The following is a 22,487-nucleotide window of genomic DNA, read 5'->3' as shown; positions in this document are numbered from 1 at the left end:
TGCATTAACACGTGTTCGACCAGCAGATGTCCCCAGCCAATCATTTCTCGACGCCTCAGGAAGGCTTATTTTATTAGAAAATACTCACTAGTTTTGTCCACTAACAGTGTGCAACAGTGTATATAGGTTCATTACAGGAGAACTGAAATGCACAGTGTCATTTCTATCCCATCTCAGTTTATGTATCGTATTGTGTTTGATAACATTGTGTGGTGGAAATGACGTTTTAAAGGTGTTGTAATCAAATGACAGACTCCGTTGCCTTGAAAAGGCCACTTTCATAAGCTAGCACTTCATGTATCCTAAATAAATTTAGGATTTTCAATTATCAATTTGCATAAAAATAAAAAAAATGCTAGCATAAATTAGCTTGATTGGAAATTACTAATAATAAAAAAGAAAAAAAATAATAAGAGTTTTAATAAGAAAATCAACCCCTAAAAAGTGTCCGTTATTGAAGAAAGACCTGCACTGCTAGTAATGATTGAAGATTGTATATATATATATATATATAATTTTTTTCAACGAAATACAAAATCAATACAAAAACAAATGCAAACACAATAGTGTCAACATGGTCAATCTATACCGGAAGGTTCTGCACAATAAAATAAATAAAAAACAGCTAATAATAATAATAATAATAATAATAATAATAATAATCAAATTGGTCAGTAAATACCTTCTTTCTTCAGAGAACAAAGTATCAGCATTGTGTTTTCTTTAATAAAAAAAACATGCACTTTTCTCCCCCCAGAAGGTAACTAATATTTCAGAGACAAAATTAATCTCAGCAGAGTCACAGAAGAACCTTTTGAACACTGAATTATGACCATTAAAACATCATCAGATGAATATCTCTTGTCAGTGAGAATTTAAAGTTGTTTTTTTTTTTTTTTTTTTTTTACTTTTGGGGGAAGATGTATTTCCAATAGAAAGTTCTAGTGTGATTAATGTTTTTTATTTATTGTATTTTATTTTTTATCAGAAGAGTGATTTGCATTGCTCTGACTGCTGAAGACCATGATTGAACTGAACAGAGATGCGATTGATATATTTAGATGTCAAATGATTTTTGGATCTTCTGAGTTTTGGTCACCATTCAGTTACATTGTGGACCTATTGAGCTGAAATATTCTTCTACAAATCTTAATTTGTGTTCAGCAGAAGACATAAAGTCATAGACATCTGGGATATCATGAGGGTGAGTACATGATGAGAGAAATTTCATTTTTGGGTGAACTATCCCTTTGTTCTAATTGTTCATTTGAAATGATATTCTTTTTAATAAACATTTAATTTACATGACTTTTAACGTCTTGGTATTAAGTTTGCTACACAAACACACATCTTGATCATTTAATTTAAGTTTAAAATCTCTGCCTATACACGTTCTAAATGATCAAAAACTAATTGCAGAATTAATTAATGATAAGAAGTTAAATAAAAGAAGTGACAAATGATGTTACATATCGTATATTTAGCTGTATGGAATATATTGTATAGTAAATTGTTTAGGACATAAGAGAGTAAAAATACACACGTTCATACACTATTACATCACCCCATTATAATATTAATCGACAAAGCAGTAAACAGCTGATTTAACTGCATGTGATAGTTTGTCTTGTCTAATGATAAACATTTATAATTCGCACTGAACTTCGAACTTAGTGGCTGTTTGTTTTTCTGCAACTAAGGCTACATGAACGACTTCTCAACTGGCCAATCACAGACCGCTAGTAAGCAACCCTCAGTATCCAATCCGAACGTAGGAGGCGGGACCTGCCAGAAAATGGGTGGGGAAAAAATAACGCAACAGAGATCTCCACGTCACTTTTTTTGAATATTGGTATAGAAATAATATTTTATTGGTGACGCAGTTGCTTCGCCATGATGGTCACTTACTTTCATATGGAGAATTTCTAGATAAATTCAAACTTCCAATATCTGCAAAGGATTATTTGTTTTTGATGCTATAACTTCTGGACTCCTTCAATTGTTGCGTGTTGCTGATACTGTTGATTTGAAACTATTGACCTCAATTTAAAATTAGATGATATTGAATATAACTATTGACCTCAATTTAAAATTAGATGGTACAAGTATTGTTGATAAAAAATGCAACAATAGTTTCCTTAGACAGATTTGTCGGTCTTTTAGGATACCCCCAGCTAAAAGTTTCTGGAATTCACGCTTCCAGGACATTAAGTGGGAGCAGGCTTTTATGGTTTCCAGGAGATACTGTGTCATCAATAAGATTCGAGAGGTTTCATTTAAAATTATTCATTGTATTTACCCAGTAAATCAAGTCATAAAAAGATTTAAGAAAGATATTGATTTGAAATGTGTTTTGTAATTTGAATGAAGAGAGTACGTGTCATCTTTTTTAAAAAAAAATGTTTATGTATTTGTACTTAATTGTTCTGGTGTGATTTTAAGGTCTTTTTTAAGGAGATTTCTGGATCTGATATTACTTTGGAGGGGAAAAAAATTGTCCTTCATTTTTATGTTATCTTGTTGTTTATTTTATTTATTTATTTTGTATTATTATTATGATCTGTATTTTATGATCATTGTTTTTTGTTTTTTTACTGATTTTATTGCGGTTATTATTATTGTTATTTTGTATTTGATTATTGTGTGATTTGTTACTAAATAAAACATACATATATATACATACATATATATACATACATATATATATATATATATATATATAAAGAGATCTCCACGTCACGCACAGGGAGCCGGTTCACACGGGCTTCCGGCATCCATACTGAGTCATCATGGGATATGAGTTCACTGCTCCCGTTTGCAACAGTATGAAGGTGTTAGACGGAACTACAACCCCCATAAATCCTCTCCTCAATCCAGGGAAACCCACAATCTGGCCGATGCCTCAGTAGATAGCAGATTCTCTTTTCCATGTTATTGACGGGGAGAGGAGCGGAGGTGACCGACCTGCAGCCATGGAGAAATAAACAGCAAGCTCCTCTTCCCCTGGAAATAAAAAGAAAATAGTAAATAAAGCACTTCATGAGCAGAACTATATACGAGCGAAGGTGGATACGCGTGTGAATCATGCCGTGCACGCACAGAAGAATCTGAAAGCTTCTGCCGTTAAAGATGTCCGCAGAGCAGCAGCGTGACTGGATGATGCGGGCGGAGATGGAGCGGCTGTCCCGGGAGCTGGCCGAAACCACGCAGGAGAAGATCCAGGCGGCGGAGTACGGTCTGGCGGTGCTTGAGGAAAAACAGCTGCTCAAGCAGCAGTACGATGAGTTGGAGGCGGAATATGAGAGCGTCCGCCAAGAGCTGGAGCAGCTGCGAGAGGTAACGGCCGGAAACCTGCAGCTGATTTATTTATTAGATCTAATCGATGCGCATTCTTCATTGTGTTGAATGACGTCGCTGCGCTAGTTGATTTGGCGCAGTGAGATTATATTGATATGGGGAAATGCTGTCATTACGTACTTCTATAGTGTAATGACGTCATTGTGAGTATTTACGGTGAAAATGCTGTCATTGTGTGCTGTAGTTGCTGTTGTTGTGAAATGACGTCACTTTCTAGTTGATAAGGCGAAATTACCTTATGTTGTGCACATGGTGAAATGCTTTCATTATGTAGTTCATGCATTGAAATGACTTCATTATGTAGTTGGTATGATGAAATGACATTGTTATTGTATATCATACCATTCATGTTTATCATAGAACGATTTCAAATGGCTCAACAATAATAATAGCTATTTCGTTGCATTGGTTCTCTAACAGATTTAAGAATTTGCACACCTTCTATCCTTGATCTTTAAACAAGTTTCTATTTTTATTGCATTTTTTTGCCTTGTTTCACTGTTAAAGACTTTCTTGTTCAATATAAATATTGTTCACCCCTATTTAAACCTAAAAAAGGCAAAAATAAAAAGGTACTTCTGATAATAAATTAATTGCTATATATTTTCCAAAACGTTAGGGTGCTCATAAATACATTTCCATGTTTGTTTGTTTGTTTTTTTCTAAAATATTACTTTTATTTTACATTTTTCAGCTTGTAGAAATAATTAAAATAACATTAAAAAGAAAGGAACACTGGTGTCATGGTCAGCTGCCATGATAATTTTTAGATAAATATTGTGAGTTTTTATATAAAGTCACATGTCCTCAGTATTTGCAAGGACCCCTTTTCAACATCCTTCACAAAAAATTGACAGACTCACTCATTGCTCCTCTTCCTTCCTCCTCCAGGATACAGAAAACATTTCTGGGTTAAGCTGACTATTGAATGAACAGAGTAGCTTCTTTCTAATCAAGACTGTTTCAACTGGTTTCAGATGATCATTTATAAATCTGCCAAAGTTGCTTTTCTGAGTATGCAGCATGCAGAAATAGTATCCACTGGCCTTCCTGTATATTAATCATGACTTGTTAGACTTGCATTAGAAGGAAAGCTTTTTTACAGCAGAATCTTGCAAATACGTCATGCTTAACAGTGAAATGTGACAGGATTGCTTTGAATTTTTGCGGGAAGTTTTTCCCCCGCCTTAACGGCCAGACAAGTTGTGACCTAAACAGGAATTATGGGAATGTGGATGGGGGGGCTGAACTGCAGATAAATGACTTCACTGTACTCGCTCATCACACTGTGGTCGCAGCCAGAGAATTGCCTGATATTTCCACACAGAGGTTTGCCTGCTGATTCACAGGAGATTGATGAAGCAGCCCTGTGGACTGTGGAATCTAGTGTGTTTGTATCACTGATCTGTGGTGAGATCTGTTTGTTTCAGTCTATTGTTAAGATATCCATAAATGTGTTGGAACTGAGCCCAGACCAGTTTTAGGTCATGTCAGTTTCTAGCCTGAACTTCCCTGCATTTTGGAGCTGGATAATTAATTTCCTGTCACATATCACATCTTTCTTCGCCAGCTGATTAAAATTTGTTAGCACTTATTATTCAGTGTGTCCTACATTTGTAAGCAGTCAAGTAGTTTAACTGAACAAGCGATGCTGTTGTGTCAAGTTTGTAGGGATGCACTGATGATACTGGTATCGGAATCGGGTCTGATATAGGGCTGCAACTAACGATTATTTTGATAATCGACTATTCTAACGATTATTAGAACGATTATTCGTCTATTCTGGCTATTATTGCAATGATTAATCATTAGCTATTAACCGATTGTTCAGCTTTTGTCCTATTGTTATCAAGTGTTTTTGTCTTGTTTTCCATTTAAAATTGTCTAAAAATCCTTAAAACAAGATACATTTACTTGAGAAGCAACATATACAATATTATATTATATTATATCTTATATACAGATTTATTAATACATCTTTTTTTAAAAGGATTTTTAGATATTTTAAAATATTTGTATTTTTAATAATATATTCAACATTCTCAGATAAAAAAATTGAAAATATTCATCAGTATAGCTGCTAAAGTAAATGTACGTTGTTTTAAAGGAGTTTTAGATATTTATATTAGAAAACAAGCCAAAACAAAAACAAATCAAAAATGAATAATGGGGTGAAGACTACCCTCTCTCAGCTTACTGTTCTCTTCAATCCATCTTTAACTCACAAAAAATAAACCGTCTCCTTTAAATAAAGCTGTGTATTGTCGATTTTCTTTACGGTAAGAAACACACAGTGACACATACTGTATATTATGATTCAATACCTCACGAGCCATCACGTTATAATCTAGCTGCAGCAAGTGTGCGTGTGAGGGACGAGCGTGCCCTCCCCAGAGTGTGCATCAGTCGGGTGCAGAGACACAAACTACTCATACCTTTAGAGATCCTTGACTCATACACGGAAAACACTATTATGAGCATCGCATGCTCTGTTTCTAGCAGATGAAAGCAGGCAGAGTGCTAATTCAGTTTTTAACACGAGTCATATACAGACTAAATATATTTATTTAGTTATTTAAATAGTAGCCTTTTGCGGTTTAATAATCACTGTGATTCACGTAGCGACCGGCTTTTCCAGATTGGGAATCTGCCATCATTACATCAGAGCTCCTTGGTCTAACAACTAGTGATGTCCAGTTCGTGAACGAATCATTCTTTTGAACTGGTTCTTTTAGTGAACGAACTGAACTAGTTCACCAGATTGGACTGAATCGTTTGAAACAATTCACGTCTTGAGTCGACACTGATCCATAAGTTACTCTATCTTAACCTGTTTCTCAGACATGCATGACACTCCCACTCGAAATGAGCCAATAACCGGGAGTAATATGATCGTAGAACTGGTGATATCTGCTTTTCCTAACTCTTCCTTGCAATGAACCGCTCAAAGTAGTTCACAAATCGAACAGTTCTGGAGTCAACAGTACACTGATCCCGGGACAGCAAAGCAGTTCACGAGTCAACAGTACACTGATCCAGGAACAGCAGCACTCGCGTCAACAGTACACTGATCCGGGGACAGCAGCTCTCGAGTCAACAGTACACTGATCCAGGGACAGCAGCACTCATGTCAACAGTACACTGATCTAGGGACAGCAGCACTCGCGTCAACAGTACACTGATCTAGGGACAGCAGCTCTCGAGTCAACAGTACACTGATCCGTGGACAGCAGCTCTCGAGTCAACAGTACACTGATCCAGGGACAGCAGCTCTCGAGTCAACAGAACACTGATCCAGGGACAGCAGCACTCGTGTCAACAGTACACTGATCCAGGGACAGCAGCTCTTGAGTCAACAGTACACTGATCCGGGGACAGCAGCTCTTGAGTCAACAGTACACTGATCCGGGGACAGCAGCTCTTGAGTCAACAGTACATTGAGTCGATCACAGGAGTTCTCGAGTCACCAGTACACTGATCTGAGAATCGCTTCTTTCGGACATAATACTGAGAACTGCTGATCAGTGAACAGCTGATGAGCATGTGTGAACCGAGGACTTGAATGTGGGGGCGAAATGTTTCAATCGAGAGATGTAAATGAATTTTACTATTGAGTATTGTGCATGCAGAATATACACTATATTGCCAAAAGTATTCGCTCATCTGCCTTTAGACGCATATGAACTTAAGTGACATCCCATTCTTAATCCATAGGGTTTAATATGACGTCGGCCCACCCTTTGCAGCTATAACAGCTTCAACTCTTCTGGGAAGGCTTTCCACAAGGTTTAGGAGTGTGTTTATGGGAATTTTTGACCATTCTTCCAGAAGTGCATTTGTGAGGTCAGACACTGATGTTGGACGAGAAGGCCTGGCTCGCAGTCTTCACTCTAATTCATCCCAAAGGTGCTCTATCGGGTTGAGGTCAGGACTCTGTGCAGGCCAGTCAAGTTCTTCCACACCAAACTCGCTCATCTATGTCTTTATGGACCTTGCTTTGTGCACTGGTGCGCAGTCATGTTGGAACAGGAAGGGGCCATCCCCAAACTGTTCCCACAAAGTTGGGAGCATGGAATTGTCCAAAATCTCTTGGTATGCTGAAGCATTCATAGTTCCTTTCACTGGAACTAAGGGGCCAAGCCCAGCTCCTGAAAAACAACCCCACACCATAATCCCCCCTCCACCAAACTTCACAGTTGGCACAATGCAGTCAGACAAGTACCGTTCTTCTGGCAACCGCCAAACCCAGACTCGTCCATCAGATTGCCAGATGGAGAAGCGTGATTCATCACTCCAGAGAACGCGTCTCCACTGCTCTAGAGTCCAGTGGCGGTGTGCTTTACACCACTGCATCCGACGCTCTGCATTGCACTTGGTGATGTATGGCTTGGATGCAGCTGCTCGGCCATGGAAACTCATTCCATGAAGCTCTCTACGCACTGTTCTTGAGCTAATCTGAAGGCCACATGAACTTTGGAGGTCTGTAGCGATTGACTCTGCAGAAAGTTGGCGACCTCTGCGCACTATGCGCCTCAGCATCCGCTGACCCCGCTCTGTCATTTTACGTGACCTACCACTTCGTGGCTGAGTTGCTGTCATTCCCAATCGCTTCCACTTTGTTATAATACCACTGACAGTTGACTGTGGAATATTTAGCAGCGAGGAAATTTCATGACTGGACTTGTTGCACAGGTGGCATCCTATCACAGTACCACACTGGAATTCACTGAGCTCCTGAGAGCGGCCCATTCTTTCACAAATGTTTGTAGAAGCAGTCTGCATGCCTAGGTGCTTCATTTTATACACCTGTGGCCATGGAAGTGATTGGAACACCTGAATTCAATTATTTGGATGGGTGAGCGAATACTTTTGGCAATGTAGTGTATCTTAAGTTGTGATGAGCTGGATCATGGTTTCTGTAAAAAAGGGTGAGTTGATTAAGACTAGTTTAAGACTACGTACCAGAAACGTAGAACATCCACGTTTGTACATCAGTGTCAGTATTGGGTGCTTTAGGTGCAAAACCTTAATGTCGGATGTATTGTAAGATCACTGAATGAAACACTGATGACATTCAAGATGCCAGTGTATTAGCATTATGTACAGTGATGTCATTACGTGATGACATAAATGAACTGGTGAATCTGTTTTTTGAACTGGTTCATTGAAATGAACCGTCCGAAAGAACCGGTTCGTGGAAAAGAATCAGACTTCCCATCACTACTAACAACACAGAAACACTTCAAAATAAAAGCTACATTTAAATGAAAAAAACTTGACAGAAATAGATCACTACTGTATAGTTATGTGATATTCAGTTATACTACTACTAATAATAATAATAATAAATCAATAGTAACTACGTTATATTTAAGCAAAATCTCACATCTGTGATGCTCTATTATGCAGCACTTTATTTGACAAAAATAACTGCAATGTTGTATTTAGGATTGTGCTGTGAGGTTCTGTATAAAATCATTTTATTTGATAAAAATAATACAATTTCATGTTGAAAATTAATTGTTATACTTTCATTTTATTAAAGTTTTAATTTATTCATTTATTTAAACAATTTTGATGATAAAATTGAAATAAACTGCTGATATTGAAAAAAAAAAAAAAAACAGGTATCAGACTCGGTATCGGAGAGTACTAAAAAAAAAATGACCAGTACTCTTACTCGTTCTCAAAAAAATGGTATCAGGACATCTCTATCAGTTTGCAAACACTTCTTGAAATCAGAGTAACTGAGATAGATTTACAATTATGATGTTTTGTTGAAAAGATGTCATTCTTAAAAAATCAAGCATGCGCACACATACAAAAATGGGACCCAGTAGTCCTACCCTGCTCTTCAATCACTTCAAAAATTATTAATTCATTTAGGTTTTGATTGACGTTTCATAGGCCTGTAAATCATCTGAAAATGTATCACAGTCTAAAATACTGTATGTAGAGGTGAAACTTGAGTCTGAAACTTGGACTTGAGTCGCACTTAAGTCACAAAAAATAGACTTGACTTGGACTCCAAATTAGAGACTCGTAAACAACATAAGAAATAATTTCTTGGAATATTGCGACACAGTTTGGATACAAGGGAGCTTCTCATGCAATCTTTTAACACATTTTTTTTTAAAAGAAATTAATGAAATTAATTAGGTTAGGTTCCCACCGCTACTGTCCTACACACTCACATCCTGTGTGTGCACTCGCTGGGAAAATGAACCATTCAGGAATTCATTCAGTCATTTTCTGTTGATGGATTTGATTCGGATAACATGCCCTAACATGTCCTGACATGTCTATTGTAATAGCCTAAAAACAGCAGTTGCAGTTGTTCTCAGCTAGGGCTGGGTGATATGCTGAGGGTCGGTGAATATTTTTGCTTTATTTATTTTGCTTTAAAAATGTAATTAGTTTATTGAAACACGAAAAACTTAAAAGGCATTTCTTAATTTAAAATGCACTTTAAACTAATCGAAAAAAGCAATTAAAATAACAAAGTGGTTAAAAATACATAACCACCTCACCAAATCCAAACATTTACCATCTCCAACGGCCCCATTTGCCATCACGCAAGTATCCGTCAACAACAACAGGTGGAAAATTACTAATAGCCTACAGATTAAGAGCTAGGAGTGTAACGTTTCTCGGTAAAAAAAGGACCGTACAGTGCGTCACCCACGGCTCGGGAAGCATTGGTACCGCGGTCGGTTCACCTCAAGTTTAATGATACATCTGGAGCACAAGTTTTGGTAAAGAAAACAAATCATCAAACAGACAGGCACAGTTACAACCTCCACTAATGCACCTGAATGTATCTGAAGATGGATATGCTCCGACTGTGTTTCTCGTGGGTCAACTTGATGACATCACTGTTCTGCGCACGTTGTGTGTAGTTGAAAATGGCAAGCGGAGAAAAGGAGCCGCTGATATAGAAGCCCCCTGTGTTATTCAGGTCTCCTGTATGGAAACATTTTCTTTTTGCAGTCAATTACAACAGCGATGGTCAAAAGATGTTTACAAAACAGGGACTTTTTTGCAGACATCGCTCGACACGAGTGCTCTATACTGGTAATATATGTCAATAATGCACATGAGGGTTTATTTAAAACACGCACACAAGTTCTTCCTGTTTCCTCACGCGGCTGTAATCTATCACAAGGGTCAATAATGTGCTTTGAGTAATGCCATTAAGATGCCATTATAGCAATACATTGATACATGATTAATCATTTATGCCGACATCACCCAGAGAAAGAGCCGCAGGTGAGCCGAAACTGCACACACTCCCTTCCATTTTTAAGCAGACATGAAACAATAACTTAAGCGCTTGGGGTGTTCATGTGGGATTTCCACGTATTATTAAAATACTCGAGCAGCATTATCACATCACTTCTCGTATGCATTTTAATAGCAAAGTTATTCCTTTTATAGTGATGTACAGCATATGTTGAGTTTGAAGTAGGGATGTGCACAAATAGTCGAATACTCGAGTATTCGTCTGCAGTAATTATTCAGAAATAAAAATACTATTCGAATTTCAAAAAGTTTTGCTTTGCCGGCCATATATACAGTGAGATGCATGTTAAATCCTGAACACACAAACTAAAACTGGCAGTTATAACAGAATGCACTGTGTGGCGCTGTTGAGTGTGGACAGACGTTGATCACATTTGATGAGCGAACCGTTCTGTCAGTATGTTTAGATGGACACCAAAAAGCAGGTTATTGTGAGAATGTGGCTGACTGCAAGAAAGCTGGGTTCCTGTTTAAATGTATATACTGGATAAGGGTGTACTCTTTACTCCCATAAATGTGCAGCTCAACAGAAAGCAGCGTCCCCGTAACAACATAATCCCCGCGATGCTCCTGTAAACAACAATCATGGCATCCGAGAAAGACTATGCTAGCTGAGATAAGGGACATTCCATCATTTAAACTGGTGTTTACAAATGAGTATAGTTTACTGAGCATGTGGATATGCTTGTTTTTCTCAACAAAAACATGACATGAGATATAGTATAAATATAACTATTATTTGTCGAGTGTTTATATTCGTCCGCTACATTAATTGCATCAGTCTACTTTATTAGCGGTTTCTTTTTCTTCACTTTGCATGAGCTTAAATGCTTTCATTCTGTAATTTTTTGTTTTCACGCATTGCTTGTATAAATGTTTTCAACAAAAAAACACAGGACATAATATAAGCTTGTTTTTGATATAATTAGAAGCTTGGTTTTTTTTTTAAATGGTGACCAATCTTTATGACAAAAAAATAATAATTTTACAACGTCTCTTTCTCGTTAATTACCTTCATTTAAATAATAGAATATCCGAGTATTAATTATTTTTATGAGCTTAAATATTCAAATACCAAATTATTGATGAATGCCCATCCCTAGTTTATGTTGTGCAATTTATGTTGATGCATGTAGTGTATTAGTGCAGGTATTAATTTTAAATGTTGATTTAGTAATTAGAGAAAACGTTTTTTTTTTTAGTAAAGGGCCCTGATGAAAATTAACCATGTATATTAATACCACTATTGTAATATTGTAGTAGGGGCGTAAATTGGACATTTCATCACGATTCGATCTTATATCGATTCTCTTGGCCTGCGATCCGATATTTGCCGATACTTCAAAGTGTGCCGCGATACGATTTTGATTTGATTTGATTCAGGGATGTTCGATCGATATTCTGATATTATGTGCCTATTTTACACAATCAATTAAAAAAATTTTGCCCTCAAATGCAACCAAAATATCATTTGAATATTTTATTGAGCTATCTGAAAAATGCTAATTTATTATCCACATTGGGATTTCCATAACAAAATAAGGTATTTCAGATGTTGAAAAAAATTATACAGACAATAATATAAAAAATAATGTCTCACACAAGTGATCATCAATCGTTTGATTACAGCTTATTTTTCAGTTTAATCCAGTTCAAAGTACTTACATACCCATGACTTGTTTCCAGCTATCCGTGCTATTCACGGTTTTCTTGGCTACAACTTCCACAGTTGTAATGAAAACTTCTGTTACAGTTAAGTGGGATAAATGTTAGTAAGGGTGTTGATGTGTCGATGTGTGAAGTCTTATAACTGATGCTGGTGCTGGGCAGCAGGTGTTTCTCTTTCCCTCGTTACTGCTGTTCAGAATGTCGGCGTTGTCAAGACGTTCAGAGGAACAGCTTCTGGAGTAAATTCATGCTAAAATAACAACATATCTAAAGGTGACATTTCTTATAATGAGTTTGTGTGTGGTTGTTGTTAATAAGTAATTAAAAAAATAGTTAACCATGGATTTCCTACAGTAATATTTTTGTAGTAACCATGTTTTTTTTTTTTTTTGGACTGAAACCATGGCTTTACTACAGTAATATTGTAGTAGTAACCATGGTTAATTGTGTGGTAAATATGGTTAAACTAAATACCATGGTTAAACTATATTACTTTAGTGAAACCATGGTTAATTTTTGTAAGGGTAAACAAAACAGAAGTCTAATAATTTTCTGTTTAGGCTCACAAATGTAAAAAAAAATATAATAATGATTTGAATTATGACTAAAAATAATATTTTAAATTATCAATTTTATCCCAAGAAATCACAAAAAAATAAATTTAATAGAAGTATCGGTATTAGTATCGATATCGACGATATTAGACTTTTATTATTGGTATCGGATCAAAAAGAAAATAAGTGGTATCACCCATCCACGGTGCCCGGTTGACGCGCGCGCACTGATCCTGTCTCTGGTCTGGAGCTCGCATTTCGCGGGAAGCCCGTTTGACGCGTGCGCACAGAGAGCAGAACGCCATTTGGCTTCACAGACCCTGCGCACATCCTTGTCCCAAAGCATATTTAGCGCTCATAAAGTGAAATGAATGTTATAAGGTTGCTTCATTGCCTGATGGAAATGCGTATGGACGTGGCTGACATAAGAGTATTAAAATAAAGGTGCGTCTTTAAAAAAAATGTCTATATCGATATTTACGTGTTGTATCGATAACATTGGATCGTTGGTTATTGGATCGATGCATCGATCCAGATCGTTGGATCGTTACACCCATATTGTAGTAAACATGACTGCTGTCACCATGGTTTTCTGAACAGAAATCATGGTTTTGATACAAATAACCATGGTTTCTATGTAGTAACCATGATTTTACTACATATTGTAACCATGACAGTAACCATGTTTAAAATGTGTTTACTATGATGTAACAGTTAAGGATGGGCAAGGAGGAGGTGGGAACCGGCTGAACAGTAAATGTAAGTTCCAGCATGGCCCGGCCACGCCCTCCTCCTCATCACGTATGATTTTACTACAAATAACATGGTTAAAGTATGGTTATTGTTGTAAAACAATAATTGTTATTTAAGGGCAAACCTTAAAAAAAAAGTGTTTACCAAATAGATTATTCTTTGGATTTGGCAATAATATTTTTTTCTGAATAAAAGCAAATACCGAACAGTACCGAAACGTGACCCTAAAACCGTGATACAAACTGAACCGTTACACCTCTATTAAGAATTAAAGACAGTTATAAATGTAAAGACAATAGTAATCATAATAAATAAGCCTAATAAATTCCCTTGTGTTCCCAAAATAGTGCTGCCAAATGTTTGTTCTTATCTTATTTGTGTTTGTATTGCTTTTTGAGTACAGTTAATGCTGCCTAAAGAAAATGAAATAAAACTAAATTTTAGGTTCAAGGTGAACATGTCTTGTATTATTTTATGATTTAATCACTTTCGTCTTTGTGTCTTTAATACAAAGATATATATTACTGAACCTGCAGAGTTGCATTCACAAGATCCATGGTTTTGCCATTTCCCGATATTGTCTATCATCATCTGTCAATGAGTGTCGCAATCGGCATTGGCATATTTGTAAGATATCGTCGATATCCGATTACATCGTCCTATTGCTCAGCCCTATTCTCAACTGGTTTTGCTTTAGGACCCAGCAGGGGGCAGTCGGCACGCCTCAACACACCTCACAAGCAGTGCAGCCACAGAATGAGAGCCGTTCACACAGGATGTGTTCTTGACAGTGGGACGAAACACAACAGAATGCAGGGATCTCCAGACACGATTTTCAAAGTTTGAACTACTTTTAACTGTACATAGTGTCCTAATAAGCGCTGTTTGTGATGCTGAAAAGCAGTGAGATACCCCAAAAGTGTCCAGCTGATGCACATGTACATAGACCAATAATTAAAAATAGCTGAGACGGAATGCAAGAACGCATCCTGTGAGAAAAGGATAGATGATTAACTCTCTCAATGATATGGGAATAAAAAACAATATATGAATTTCTAAAGCCATTTTTTTTTTTTTTTTTTTTGTATTGTCTAATCAATGTTTTACTTACTCTTTTCCACAATAATGTGATATATTTAAATCTTATGTATTATTTATATTGAATTATCTTTATTTGGTGGTCTTTTTCAGCAAATATTGAAATGTGATTAATTGCAATTCATTTGATTAATAAATGATTAAATGTAGTATAAGGCACGATGAGCAGATAATTGATTGGCAGCCCTATTATTAACATGAAGTAGTAAAAGCCAAAATTTTATAAATGCCTAAAGAACAGCAGAAGTGTGATTTACTCATGAATCCCTACTGAATGTAAGCCTAGTATGGGTTGTATTTTCTTTTACCATGTGTAGGTTTGTTTGTAGATTTTGAGGACTGACATCTGCCTAATTTGTCTAGCTTCTACCAATTGTCAAATGAATTTGTGCCAATTAGATTGTTTGGGTCGCGACCCACAAGTTCAGAACTACTGATATAAAACAGTTTGAAATGATACAGTCATGATATTCAAATGATTCACCTACACAAATGCGTGCTCTGAAAATAATACAAGATCTTCCATTTGATTGCATGACATGGTGGTTTGTGTATGTTTGTGTGCTAGGTTGAACATTAGGGTGCTTTCACTCTAGCACTTTTGGTGTGCACCCGAGTTCGAATGACGTCAAAGTTCAGTTCGTTTGGATAATGTGAACGCTGTTTTCTGAACTTGGGTACGCACCTGCAAACCGCATCCGAGTCCGCTTGAAATGGTGGTCTGGAGTACGGTTCGTGTGAACTCCGGTGCGGTTCGCTGCTAATGTGAATGCAGTCGCACTAAATCGTGGAAGTGAACCACTGTTGATGATGGATAATTCGCATCTTTGCAGATTCCCGATCGCAGTTATTATGGTTTAATGAATTTCTCATACCAGCTTGTCCAAATAAATCACCTTTAGAGAGCAGCTCACATTCTTCACTCTTGCAACACATCCGCGGGCTTGCGGCAGACAAACGCTAATATTCTTCACATCATTGCACATTCAATGCATCCGTGGCAGACAAACATAATTGTCGTTTTGTACATGTAAAGTTTTGGTGATAAATCCAGAGATCAGTACTTAACATAGAGAAGCTGATGTCTTGAGTTGTTGCCTAGTTACAGTGGTAAACAGCTGCCGCTTGTACTCACGTTGATGACGTAATCGGACCACGGTCCGGACCCAGAACTTTTTATGTGAACAGAGATCAGTGGGGGCAGGGGACAGGGGGGTGGAACAAACTTGGTTCTGTCCAAGCAATCGAACCAAGTGTGAAAGCAATCTTAAAGTAAAAGTGTTTATCCGTATGGTAGCTTTGTGAGTTTATTGTTGTGTTGTAAATGTTACACATTTTCTTGCTCAGCTGTGGTAATGTTGACAGAGTTAAATGGCCAGTATTCATCTCTTTTCACACTTAGAACAATGAATGTTGAAGATTTTGGACAGATCCTAAACGCTGTTGAGTTGACTAACTCAAGTCCCTCCAGACGAGATCAAACATTCAGTCTGTACACATTTCTTTGCCTGATTGCCTCTTGTGGATGAAGACCTTTTTAACAACTATGTATAATTACTACATGGGCTAATCTAGATACAAGAAAACTTTATTAGTACATTTCTCATTTTATTGTTAGATATGATGCATTAATACAGATTTGATGCTGCCTAAAATTGTAGTTAACTCTATGTTCTGTTATGATTTCTATGCCGATAAATCCACCACACAGGCAAAAAAGTAATGCTTATTTTCGCTTAATTTGGTGAGTCAAGTGGCATATTTTGGGCTTGTTTTTCCAGACCATTTTCCTTGCGAGATCTGGAAACACTGCAATAAGTGTTTCACCCACCCCTTAGCGTAGAGTATTGTCATTTTAAAAGGAACGTTATTAACCGTTCTTTCATTTTGTTATAACCAGTAACCATTTGGAAAGGAGGCTGTGGAACTTCAGAACCGGAAGGAAAAAATATTCAGTTTTAGTCCCCGGCACTGTGTCAAATAGGGTGAAAAGTAAGTGTTTATGAACTGATAATCTGCCGCTTTACTCGTGATTTGTGTAAAAGGAAATAAAAGTAATTGTGGTTGTAGCACCTCTAGTGTTCATTTCACCAGAAAACCGCAACAATACGTACAAAGAACCACGTAAAAGTAATTTTGCAAGAATGTAGGTATAGTAACTATGCGGAAAGACTGATTTGTCGACTGATCGACATAAGAAACCCTCAGAAAACAGTCAAAAACATTGTGCGTTTATGTGACCCATTTAAAATATTTAATCAACCCAAAAATGAAAATTCCCTCATCATTTACTCACACTCATGATATCCCAGGTGTGTATGACTTTCTTTCTTCACCAGAACACATAAAAAAAAAAAGAAAAACAGCAAAATATCTCAGCTCAGTAGGTCCTTAAAATGCAAGTGAATGAAGATTTCTCTTTTGAAGCTCCAAAAATCACAGACAGTCTGCATAAATGTCATCCATATGACTCCAGCAGTTAAATTAATGTCTTCTAAAGCGACACGATCGCTTTTGATGTGAAAAAAGATCAATATTTAAGTATTTATTTTAACTCTAAATCATGCCTGCGGTCAGGAGTGGTAAGCGCGTGTGATGTAATCGTGTGAAAAATGCAAGAACTGCCGGAAGAGCAGTGCTTGTTACAAAAGAGTAGAAGGAACGCTTACAGAAGCTTAGTAGGTTTTGGTTTAGATCTGTATTTATCTGTTTCTTCACTCACAATGGTGCGTTTGTGTGCTCATCCTGGATGTCTCAACCGAGTGGAGAACGTGAGATTACGTCCGTAACATGGCAACGCGAATACTTCACGAGAGACTGCTTGGACTCCACCCTCTCATGAAGCTTATCTGTTAGATTATAGTTAAAAAGTACTTAAATATTGATATTTTTTCACACCAAAAGTGATCGTATCACTTTAGAAGACATTAATTTAACCGCTGGAGTCAGTACACTGACTGTCTGTTCTTTTTGGAGCTTCAAAAGAGAAATCTCCATTCACTTATTATAACCGAATATTTTCCTAATTTTCTTCAAACGTGTTCTGGTGAAGAAAGAAAGTCATACACACCTGGAATATCATGAGGGTGAGTAAATAATGAGAGAATATTCATTTTTGTGTGAACTATCCCTTCAATGTTAGCAAATACAGACATTTATTGAAAACAATTGAACGAATATTGCAGGACCGATAGTGCTATTCTAAATGGAATTCACCAAGTAAAATTACTTAACATATTAAAACAGTCAGGACATTGTTGAAAATAATTAACAGGCAAGCCAAATGTAAGAGAGAAAAAATGCACTGAAAAGTTGCGCTTATTTCACGACATGCATTATGATTTAATATGACAGCTTTTTGGTTAAGAATGTTAACCAATAACATTTATCATGTAAAAAAAAAATAGGCCTGTGAGAAATGTACAATAAACCTACTGAATTGTTCTAAACATGACACGCTCACAGAACAAAAGATAGCAGTTGAAAATAGTCTTCATGATCAGCAGGGTAAAAATAATTTACAAACCTAGACTTAAATAGTCATTTTCTAGTCTACTTACTCAGAGCATACATTTTTGATGAGCAAAATTAACGTCAACATAGAGCGTCAACAACGTGTAGAGGTCGGCCAATAGTGGATTTTGACGCTACTGATAACTAAGGTGGTGGAAAAGGCCAATAACTGATTAATCGGCCGATTATAGTTTTTAAAATGTATTTATAGAATGTAAAAAAAAATGAATGTCTTTCCTTAATATGACGGGCACAGACATTGAGGCTATAAGAGTCCAAAATGAATAAAAACCCAGCAGTTTGTTTTTCAACCAAAATCTCAATAATAACCTGAAAAAAATGAAGATTTGGTGCATAACGCGGGCATATTTAAGTATTTACCAAATTAACCTGTTTAAAGCCTACTTTCACTTGATTAAAACTAAGGGTAACTATCGCCATAGATTTTTGCCGATAACTGATAGTTCCAAAAAGCAACTATTGGCACCGATTAATCAGTAAAACCGATATAATCGCTCTATCTGTAGTCCGGTGAAAGATGGGACCTGACCCACCTGAGGCGATAATCCTGCACTTGAAAAAGCCAGCTCGGTGTGAAAATAACCAACAAGCACACATAGATTTAAAGAAGACACAAATGTGAAAACATCCATAGTGACTTGCAAGCCAACGTTTCGAAAATCCGCATCCCACACCACAGAAGTGATTTCCACAGCTGCTCATCTTGCGAAAAGACATTGAGAGAGGGAAGCACGTGCAGCCTGAGGTGAAATGAAGCTTTGTAAACATCGGCTTCAGATATCCTCTTTTTCACAATTTTATTAGTAATTATATTTAAAATGTAAGAATATCAGTAATTTAAGCACCGTTTAGTCAACTAATCTTGCACATCCCTAAAAGCAACGTGATTCTATGAGACCAGTTTGGTATTCAAGATGCCACTGTAAGCTGTTGTATGAACAGGACAATTCAAGACTTGCGCCTATTAATAAATACAGTTGTCAATCCCAAACACTGACTCTGTGAGCTTATCTGAAGTTTGACTGGGTTCATTTACTGTAATATGTTCCTTCTTTTCTGCTGTGGGCATGATTAGTTTCCACCCATTCCTGTGTCTGTGCTGCATTCCACTGCAGTGTGGTCCAACACAGAGGTCATGACCTTTAGTAACCTGCCTCCTGACCCTGGCTTAAAGAACAAGTGCTCCTCACACCGTGTGTGCACCTATGACAGCTAGGCCATTTTGTTTGCTCGCGTGCAAACGTTTGGTTGGGCTGCGGTGCAAATCATGAATATGTATCGTATTCAATAAATGTTTCTAATGTAATTTCATGTTGTGCAGTTTAGACCATCACTGCCTCCTAAATCGCGTACTGTCACAGTAGGTTCTGTATTTGATGAAGGATGCACTTCTTGGCCTGTAAAACAGTACGTTCTTTTAGGTATGCTTGTGAATAGTATAAATAGATTCTGGACATACTTCATCCGGGTAAATAGGCATTTTCACATGAACCGAATATATGACGTAAGAACAACAACCGTGGTAATAATCCGCTCTGGTTTTGTAAAACAAGCACCATTTTAGTACAAGAGACAACTTTCTTGGTATATTTATCACTTACATTTTAAAAGAACCGCCCGACTCGCGGTTCACCGTCGTTCTTTTAAATCCAGTGTTTTGGACGTGACATCTCCTCAGCTACCGAGGGCTTATGGGATCGTTAAGTGTCCAGTCGATCTGCACTTCAGAATCTCACCAAATATATTAGGTCATCCGGGTATTTCTAGCTTACTGTTTTATGAATACTGAGGATTCAGACGCACTACTCCATTGGCACACTGTTTTTGGCATACTATAGCAGGGAACTATGGATATTAGGATGTGTTATCATCCCATGAGTTTAAAAGAACAAAATCACCACTTCTGGGGAAACTGATGCAAAATAGAAATGAAAATGGAAGTTGAAGCCACTGTGTGTCTTTTATTAAATGTAATAAATGACTTGTGGTATAGAGCATGTAGACAAAGCGCTCTGATGAATTTCATGGTTTCTAGCATTCAGTTGCCGGTGTCTCTTGTTGAGGCAAAGTCATATCTGTTTTTGAAATTTTATACGAATATATTAGGTCAATGTGTTTCCATCGTACTTTATGCCCATGTCTTATCGAATAAAAAATGTATCCACCTCAAGTGAGCGTACAAGTTTTTTATGTCCGTTTTGGAGATTTTATTTGCATCTTGGTGTTTTCAATGAGCATTTCATTTGATATTCCAAAATTTGCATAAAAATACATGTATGTAAACCAAGCTATTGATTATTAACTCTTTGCAAGGATGGGCAGATTTCCTTTTTTACATTGAGGACACAGGATGCCTATCATCAGGTTTTGTACTTTTAAACTTTTCACTCAAGTTGTCTTGATAATAAAATATAAGAAAATTTCCACTAGTGGTCTCAGATTTTGGACCCCAAGTACATACTCTTTACAACTGTGGTGGCACTATTGACAAACTCTAGAATGTCCACACCTATGTCTGAACAGCTGTTAGCTCTAAAACAAACAATCTGTAAACCTCCCACAATCACAGATGACCTGCCTGCTGTGTAGGACACTTGTTGGCAGTTTTCTAAATCACTGAACGACACATTCAGCAGATTTGTTTTTAATTATGTCCTTAACTCTTATGTTGTGTTCTGGTCATTTTGACCCAGACAGCTTTTTCCTTTTTTTTTCTTTTTTTTTTTTTCTTAATTCAATTGGAATAAAATTTCTTGAGTTTGTTCACATATGGTATCTGAAAATACAAAATAAATATGGACCATTTTATAGGTTTTATTTAACTTTGTTACACCTGTTGTGTTCCCGGTCAGTTAATTAATGGGCGGGACTTTCAAAAAAAGAAAAAAAAAAGAGTTTTCAGGAGCCTGTCCAACCATCTGATGAGCACATTTGTGCATGTGTACTTGCACACAAAGTCCTCGGACATGTGCACATGCTCAGACAAACACCCACACACATATACTCACACAAACACACACACACTCCTGGTTTCCTAGGCAAGCTCTGAAATTGTGTATGATTTTTACCAAAGCAGCAAAGGTTGCCTGGGAGCCCAAAGATAATGTAGGGGTGTGTGGATGTTCCCGGTCAGAAATGAGGTTGCTGAAATATTTTGTATTAATGCACTGAAATGTTATGTTCTTGTATCCAGTATTGTTACTGATGATAATATTCAGATTTTTACTAATACCTATAAGCTGTTTTATGAGGTGGGGTTGAAAATGTTGTCTGTTCATTTGTGTGTATGTCTGTTGCAAATGTAGACAATGCAAATGAGATACATTTTCTTTTAAAAGTGAACATGAATTTGTACATGTGAACGGCATGTTTTAGTAAAAATGCAAGTTACAAAATAATTATATTAGTTTTTATAAATACTGTTAAATAAAAATGTTAATATAGGTAACAAAATCTTTAAAAGAACATTGCATTAGTTGTGCACAGATTACCCACAATAATGAGGAAATTGAGTAAAGGGGTGGACATTGTTAGTGCGGATTTGTAATCCGGCCCCTTGGTAGAATGGAGAAAAAATGTTGGCCCTTGCCCCCTTCAAAGTTGTCCATCCCTGCTTTAGACAATTAGCCAATTAGCTTCTGATAGGTGTACTGAATTGGAGGTGTACCTGTGGATGTATTTTAAGGCCTACCTTCAAACTCAGTGCCTCTTTGCTTGACATCATGGGAAAATAAAAATAAATAAAAAGACCTCAGAAATAAAATTGTGGACCTCCACAAGTCTGGTTCATCTTTGGGGGCAATTTCCAAATGCCTGAAGGTACCACGTTTATCTGTACAAACAATAGTATGCAAGTATAAACACTATGGGACCACGCAGCCATCATACCACTCAGGAAAGAGATGCATTCTGTCTCCTAGAGATGAACGTAGTTTGGTGCGAAAAGTGCAAATCAATCCCAGAACAGCAGCAAAGGATCTTGTGAAGATGCTGGAGGAAACAGGTAGACAAGTATCTATATCCACAGTAAAACGAGTCCTATATCTACATAACCTGAAAGGCTGCTCAGCAAGGAAGAAGCCACTGCTCCAAAGCCGCCATAAAAAAGCCAGACTACAGTTTGCAAGTGCACATGGGGACAAAGATCTTACTTTTTGGAGAAATGTCCTGTGGTCTAATGAAACAAAAATTGAACTGTTTGGCCATAATGACCATTGTTAT

The 22,487-nt window shown here is 37.0% G+C and overlaps 1 protein-coding gene across 2 annotated transcripts in view; it reads left to right on the top strand.

Moving 5' to 3' along the window:
• Positions 1 to 2,877: 2,877 nt before the first annotated feature.
• The window catches only part of LOC127424010 (protein bicaudal D homolog 2-like), a 57,937-nt gene continuing 38,327 nt past the window's right edge, over positions 2,878 to 22,487 (top strand). For both annotated transcript variants that reach the window (XM_051668768.1, XM_051668767.1), the window contains exon 1: positions 2,878 to 3,336. In XM_051668768.1, the coding sequence (XP_051524728.1) occupies positions 3,130 to 3,336 (207 nt within the window). In that variant the 5' untranslated portion in view covers positions 2,878 to 3,129. The remainder of the gene's footprint in view (positions 3,337 to 22,487) is intronic.

Source organism: Myxocyprinus asiaticus, chromosome 33 (genome assembly GCF_019703515.2).
Source record: "Myxocyprinus asiaticus isolate MX2 ecotype Aquarium Trade chromosome 33, UBuf_Myxa_2, whole genome shotgun sequence".
Taxonomy (NCBI): domain Eukaryota; kingdom Metazoa; phylum Chordata; class Actinopteri; order Cypriniformes; family Catostomidae; genus Myxocyprinus; species Myxocyprinus asiaticus.
Note: the sequence above shows the minus strand (reverse complement) of the source record. Positions and strands in the feature narration are given on the sequence as shown.